At 39.4% G+C, this 7,618-nt stretch overlaps 1 protein-coding gene across 1 annotated transcript in view; it reads right to left on the bottom strand.

Moving 5' to 3' along the window:
- Window positions 1–539: 539 nt before the first annotated feature.
- The window catches only part of LOC137180907 (butyrophilin-like protein 2), a 66,442-nt gene continuing 59,363 nt past the window's right edge, over window positions 540–7,618 (bottom strand). The window contains exon 11 of the mRNA XM_067586187.1: window positions 540–1,895. Within this exon, the coding sequence (XP_067442288.1) occupies window positions 1,831–1,895 (65 nt within the window). The 3' untranslated portion in view covers window positions 540–1,830. The remainder of the gene's footprint in view (window positions 1,896–7,618) is intronic.

Raw genomic sequence — 7,618 nt, 5'->3', positions numbered from 1 at the left:
GGAGTAACATGAACCACTTTTTACATTTGATGATTTTACTGCAAAATAAAAGTGTATTTGTTTCAAATAATAGTTTCTATATATACCTCAGGTTGTTGTGTACCCATGGAAATTAAAACAAGTTATCTAATTATTATGGTTTTAGAACAATGAGCCATCAAAAAAAAGTTGGTCCTATAGCACAACTTACCCCAAGGTAGGGGTAAACTGAGCGCTTTAGTGCTACCATTACATACTGATATAAAAATGACACAAAATCAAACAATTTTGAGATAATTTTGAACTTTATTAATGTCATCAATTTAACAAAACTCATCATACTGTTAAGTAAAATCATATGTTTGTGTCTTGTTGTTCAACATGTTACCTGAACATTTTCAGTAAAGATTTTCCTTTAATTTGTCACTCGTCTGTATGTACAGCAGGTTTGTGTGTAGCTTAAACTTAACATTAGTCAACAATCAGGTATTTATTCATCATCACTGTAACACTTGTAACAGGGATCAAACAAAAGCAGTGTCTCTAGTCAGAATATCAGAATATAATTTTGGGGGTAAATTGAACCATTGACTCAATTTGCCCCAACATTACCGTCACGTACAGAATAGTTATATATCAAAGCTTTAAGTCACCATAATGATTGAAATGTCTTATTGCAGATATAACATAGAGTATATAGATGAGCTCATTCAAAAGGCCACAGTATATACAACATGAGGAGAATATATATATATTATATGTAATATAATTTTACAAAAGTAAAAAAGTAACAAGTAAGAAAAAACCCATTACACCTTTCAGCTTTATAATTTAAGTTTTTGATGGTGATTTAAGGCACAACATGGTCAACCTGAAAGTAACAATATATAGATTTTAATCTAAACCTGAGAGCAAGAGATCTGCTGGTCCAACAGGTCACCTGATAACCTTGGTTAGTTTTTTTTGTTCAAAGCTTTGAAACTTAACATTTTTATTTTATACAATCAACATAATATTTTATATAACTAATTAAAACAAATTTTTTATCAAAGTGCCATCAGGTCTCTTTTTAAGTTTTATCTCATTATTTATTTTTCAGCCTGTTTCACTGAGTTTCTATGAAGCTTAATTCATCTCATTCATTTAGTTGTTGTAATGTCTTTAACGACAGTCCAGTGGAAAGTTTAATTCTGAAGTGAAAATACAAAACCATAAAAGCAACAGTTTATAAAACTGAACAGTGACTTATGTTGAGCTACAGTACTGTAATACTTTCACCTGAACAATCTAATGTAATCCAGTACAACAGCTCTGTATAAATTCTACTTTAATGAAGTTTATACATTTTCAGTGTTTGTTGTCAGAAAGGTGATAATTCTACTTTATGTTTATCATTGAGGTTGTTGTGGTTGGTGGTGAACTGGACACCTGAAGTGTTTCTAATATTTTGTCCACTGCATTAACAAACATGAGGGAGGCAAAATATTAGAAACACTTTTCAATATAATTGACTCCAGTTCACCACCACCCACCACCACCTCAATGATAAACATAAAGTAGAATTATCACCTTTCTGACAACAAAACTTCATAAAGTAGAATTTATTACAGAGCTGTTGTATTAGATTAGATCAGATTATTCAGATGTTTTTAATAAAGTGCTCAGTGATGATTCAGTCATTTAGGAGGCTGAAGGTTGTTCAGCTGCATGATGCTGAAAGAACAACAACTGACCATTATATGTTTCATAAAAGTCTCCTAAAAGTCTGTAGAATGTGTATTTACATTTTACATATTTACATATTTACATACACACACACACAGAGGAAACTTTACACCAGATATAAAGTCATCAAACAGGTGGATTTAGTGGCTCCTTTGAAGGACTGTTGTTAGGCTCATTTCTCTGAGGAGAACCTGCAGAAAGAAAACAAAAGTATAAATTACATAAAGTCTGTTCTATATTATGATGATACATCCAAATAGATTTAATATTTTTACTGTCTCTAAAGTCTGTTTTCAAACAGTTCACAGTGAACATTGATAAGTTTGACTGAATGGTTTCAGTTTGCTCATGAATTCAGTTTGACAGGTGACTCTTAATGTACCTGTGATCTTCATCAGGAAGGACGTGATCAGACATGACATGTTAACTGTTGTAAGATATAACAAGTGGCAGCATCCTGGTTAAGGTCTTTGATAGAATGGCTGTTGGTGTTTGTAGGAGCCATTTATGTTGATTGTTGGCATGTCATTTGTTTAGTTATAACTTGCAGTATTATTTTGGACACTGGGTGGCAGTCATGAGATGCACAGGGTTGTATATTTAGAGGCACAGGCAGGTGGAGCAAATACAGTTCTTACCAGATCGGGAACAGACGCACACTACAGCTGGCAGGACAGAAACCCGGTATGTTCATGACATGTACAAAGACTTCAATAAAACAACAAACTAAACGGCAGCCAACGGACTGGAAAATCTGTTCTTGAATCTGCGTAAGATCACTCCTAACTTAACCTACCTGTGTAGTAATGGTAAACTGGAAAAACAGGAAAAGAAAGGACATCAAAAAATGAAAATTGCCATTACACCTAAGTAAGAACTCGCTCTTCGAGTGAAATTGGAGCTCGTGATTCATTCAGACGGACTGAGCATTGTCTCGCGGAACAACAAAGAGGACGCCGCCATTACCAAACCAGGTGGACACCTTCGTCACCTGCGCTTACCTGACGGTGATTGAAAACCGCAAACTGAGTTAGTACATGCAAGCATTAAGCTTTATTGGAGAAGCTATATGCAAAGCCGTATTGGAAGACGGCTATTATAATGGAGTTGGTGGACTGAAGACTGAAAGTTACGATCGCACATCGATCAGCTGTTTGAAACATTGTGCCGGCAGCATACGGCTTTCGTCAACAAGTCTTAAAGAGACAGTGAACAAATATGTCTGTTGTTAAGTCTGATGCTCAGTCACAAGATGACGATGTTGAAAAGGAAAAAAGAGTTATCAAACACACTGCCAAAGACTTGGAATTGTTCATTGCAAATTGTCAAAAGACACGAAACAGGAAATATAAACAAGCTAACAAGTTGATGGAAATGCTGAAAGAGCTCATGAAATCAAAGGAAAATGCAAGAGAAGTACAATCTAATTTGTTTCAATTAATCAAGCTCTGTGATGAAGCCAAGGAAAACCATGAATCACTGGTGAATTTACCACTGCCTGAAGATGAACTTGAAAAGCAAAATCAGTGGTTTCAACTAAAAATGGAAATCTTTAAAGGGTTTATACAAGATGTAAAGGTGTGGTTGCCTGAGGCTGGACAGCAAATTGCACACTCCATTGCTGAAAGTGTCATACTATGAAGTGTAGTAAATTCAGATGACATTGGACCTGATGACAGCGTTTCAAATGCCTCAAAACCTAAATCAAAGCACAAATCCAGTTCTTCATCACGTGCATCTTCAACATCCTCTGCTTGCATTAAAGCTCAGGCAGAAAAGGCTGCTCTCATGGAACGTGTTGCTGCCCTGAAGAAAAAACATGAGCTTGAGGCACAAGAAGAACAATTGAAAAGAAAGAAAGAGCAACTGGAACTAGAAACTGAACTGGCAGCAACCAATGCAAAAATCAACATACTTGAGGCCTTGGGATCAAGAAGCAGCTCTAGAGTTTCTGATGGGATGAACTCTTATTTGAGAAAAGGAACTGCTCAAGATGAAACATCAGCTAAATTAAATCCACTCGCAAATGAATATTTACCAGATCAAGTGCAGCAAAGACAGAATGTGTTGATAGAAACTAACTCTTCTTCCCAGCAACAGGTTGTTAGACCAAAAGAAACAGCTCACGGACCATCTGTTCGACCTCATGATACAACCCATCTAGTACAATATTCTCCTCAAAGGCAAAATGTACAGAGTCGTATGCAGGGGCATGTTCGCACTACACCCCCTGTATTGAACGATGGCAATCAAGGTGATATGTGTAACCTAATACAGAGGCAAAATGACATCACTGCTCTCTTGGCTCAACAAAGTCTCTCTTCTACTTTACCACCAAGAGTCATTCCTGTTTATGATGGTCATCCTTTACAGTACGAAGTTTTCCGCAGGGCATTTGAGAGAGGAGTGGAAAAAAAGTGTGATGACTACAGTGACTGCTTGCATTTCCTAGAGCAATATACAAGAGGGCATCCAAAAGACTTAGTCCGCAGCTGTCAACATCTGCCCCCAGCCCAGGGCTATCAAAGAGCAAAAGATCTGCTCAAAGAACATTTTGGTAATGAACATAAGATTGCCACTGCATATATGGACAAAGCATTTGCCTGGTCAGTGATCAAATCAGAGGATGTGGAAGCATTGCAAGCATTCTCACTGTTCCTTAGAGGTTGTTGCATTGCAATGGAACATCTCACCTATATGGAGGAAATGAATGTTGCTTCCAATATGAAGACCCTCCTTCTGAAACTGCCTTACAGGCTCAGAGACAAGTGGAGAAGTAGAGCTTGTCAGTTACAGGAGCAGCGTGGACATCGAGCTACATTTTCTGACCTGGTAGACTTCATAGAGAGACAAGTGAAAATACTATCAGATCCACTTTTTGGAAACATTCAGGATGCTAAGCCAGCTGCAACTGTCAAAAGCTCTACTAAAACAAGAGAAAAGTCAAGACCTAGAGGAAGCAGTTTTGCAACAGCTGTAACACCTGTAAAAACATCAGTACAAGAAAATTTGACAACAAATGGAATGAAAGGAAATGTACCTACTACCAATTCTCAAAGTTCTTGTTTGTTCTGCAACAAGAGTGGTCACACATTGGGGCGGTGTCCACAGATCAGGAAGAAGATGCACAGAGAAAAAATAGACTTCTTAAAGGAGAAGGGAGTCTGTTTTGGATGTTTAAAAATAGGACACATGAGCAAAGACTGCAAGAGTCGTTTGACTTGTGATGTGTGCAACCAAAATCATCCTGAAATACTTCACATTGAACAAAAGGACAAAGGAAAAAAAACAGAACATACAGAACAGAGTGAAAAAGCAACTGGGAGTAATGCTGTTCTCTCACCTCATACATGTGGGCATATTGGGGCCGGTGATGAAAACTGTACCTTTTCCATTGTACCAGTACAAGTAAAGAGCCAAAAGGGGGACACAGTGTTGCAAACATATGCATTTTTGGATCATGGAAGTACATCTACCTTTTGCACAGAAAGCTTGATGAGAAGGCTGAACATAACAGGGCAAAGGACCAATATTCTTTTACGTACCATGAACCAAGTGAAGCCTGTGACCAGTCATCATATCTCAGGTTTGGAAATATCTAGTCTGGACAAAGACTATTTCATTCAAATATCTGATGTGTTCACACATAAAACCATGCCTGTTTCCCAGCTCAACATTCCCAGACAAGAAGATCTGACACAATGGCCTTACTTGAAGGATATCATGATTCATGAAATAGACTCTGGCATTGACCTACTCATCGGGACAAATGCTTCAAAGGTATTGGAACCTTGGGAGCTGGTCAACAGCCAAGGGGATGGACCATATGCTGTGAGGACCCTACTGGGGTGGGTCATCTATGGTCCCCTGAGAGGAGACAAAAGCATAAGGGATGAAAATGGCTGCCCTGCTGCTGCTGTCAATCGAATATCCATTGTAAACTTGGAGGAGCTACTGGTCAAACAGTACAATCATGACTTCAGTGAAGGAACCAGCAAGGAAACAGAGGAAATGTCTAGGGAAGATGTAAAATTCTTGGACATTGTGAATCGCTCAGCAAAAGTGACAGATGGACACTACTGCCTAGATTTACCTTTCACACAAGAAAAGCCCAGCATGCCAAATAACCGTTGCATTGCAGTGCAGCGCATCCAGAGCCTGAAACGCAAGTTTGCCAAGAATAAGAAATTTCATGATGAATATACATCTTTCCTCACAGAAATGATTGTCAATGGTTATGCTGAAGTGGTACCAGTCGACCAGCTGAATCGAAGCGATGGAGAACTCTGGTACATCCCACATCACGGAGTGTATCACTCAAAGAAAGGAACCTTAAGGGTAGTGTTTGACTGTGGTGCAGTCTTTAAAGGAACATCACTTAACTGCCAATTGCTGCAGGGTCCAGACCTTACCAACTCACTCATTGGAGTTCTCATCAGATTCAGACAAGAGCCGGTTGCTTTGATGGCTGACATCAAAGCAATGTTTCATCAAGTCAGAGTATCAGAAAAGCATGTTGACTATCTGCGATTCCTGTGGTGGCCCGATGGTGATGTGCAGCAAGATCTTGTTGAATACCGGATGAAAGTACATCTCTTTGGAGCCGTGTGGTCACCAAGTTGTGCAAACTTTGCATTAAGGAAGACTGCTGATGACAACAAAGGTCACTTTCCATCAGAGGTAACAAACACAGTAAAGAACAACTTCTATGTAGATGATTGTTTGAAATCCCTGCCTTCGGAACAGGAAGCAGTTCAAATGGTAAGAGACCTGACTGCTCTCTGCAAAATGGGAGGATTCATGCTGTCAAAGTGGATCAGCAACAGCCGTGATGTATTGGCATCCATTCCCCAAGAAAACCGAACCAAAGAGACTAAGGAGTTGGACTTGGACAAAGACAATCTGCCAATGGAAAGAGCCCTGGGATTGCACTGGTGCGTTGAAACAGATGTCTTCAACTTCAAAATTGCTGCACAGGAACGACCATACACCAGACGTGGCATCTTGTCCGTAGTCGGCTCTATATACGATCCTTTAGGATTTGTAGCACCATTTACTCTGCCAGCCAAACTGATTATGCAGGAGCTCTGTAAGAGAAAACTTGGATGGGATGAAAACATACCCCAAACCTTCTTGCATCGGTGGACAGGATGGCTAGCAGACCTTAACAAGATGGCAGAGTTTAAAGTAGACCGGTGCATGAAGCCCACAAGCTTTGGTCAAATCAGATTTGCACAGCTACACCACTTTTCAGACGCCAGTGAAAGTGGCTATGGTACTGCCTCATATATAAGACTGGAAAACTATAACAGAGAAGCGCATGTTGCATTCATAATAGGAAAATCCAGAGTGGCACCATTGAAACAAATAACGATTCCCCAAATGGAGCTCACAGCTGCAGTCCTAGCTGTCAAAGTTGACACAATGCTGCGAAAGGAATTACAGCTTCAACTGGATAAATCCATCCTCTGGACCGATAGCACAACGGTGCTTAAATACATCAACAATGAAACCAAACACTTCCAAACATTTGTAGCAAACAGGACCTCTTTTATAAGGGATGCTACTGATGTATCACAATGGAGATATGTTAACACAAAGGAAAATCCTGCAGATGAAGCCTCTAGGGGACTAACAGCAGACCGCTTCTTGAGCTGCAAAAGATGGATCCAGGGACCAGATTTTCTCTGTAAGCCAGACAGAGAATGGCCAAAACCTCACTTGGAATCTGCAATCTCTGCTAATGATCCAATGGATCTGGAAGCATTCACACCAAACCATCTTCTTCTGTTGAAGCCTAAGCCAATACTACCACCTGGACTCTTTGTAAAAGAAGACTTGTACATCAAACGCAGATGGAGACAAGTGCAATACATGGCAGATCTCTTTTGGAAACGGTGGACACAGGAATACT

Source organism: Thunnus thynnus, chromosome 4 (genome assembly GCF_963924715.1).
Source record: "Thunnus thynnus chromosome 4, fThuThy2.1, whole genome shotgun sequence".
In the NCBI taxonomy this organism is placed as follows: Eukaryota; Metazoa; Chordata; class Actinopteri; order Scombriformes; family Scombridae; genus Thunnus; species Thunnus thynnus.
Note: the sequence above shows the minus strand (reverse complement) of the source record. Positions and strands in the feature narration are given on the sequence as shown.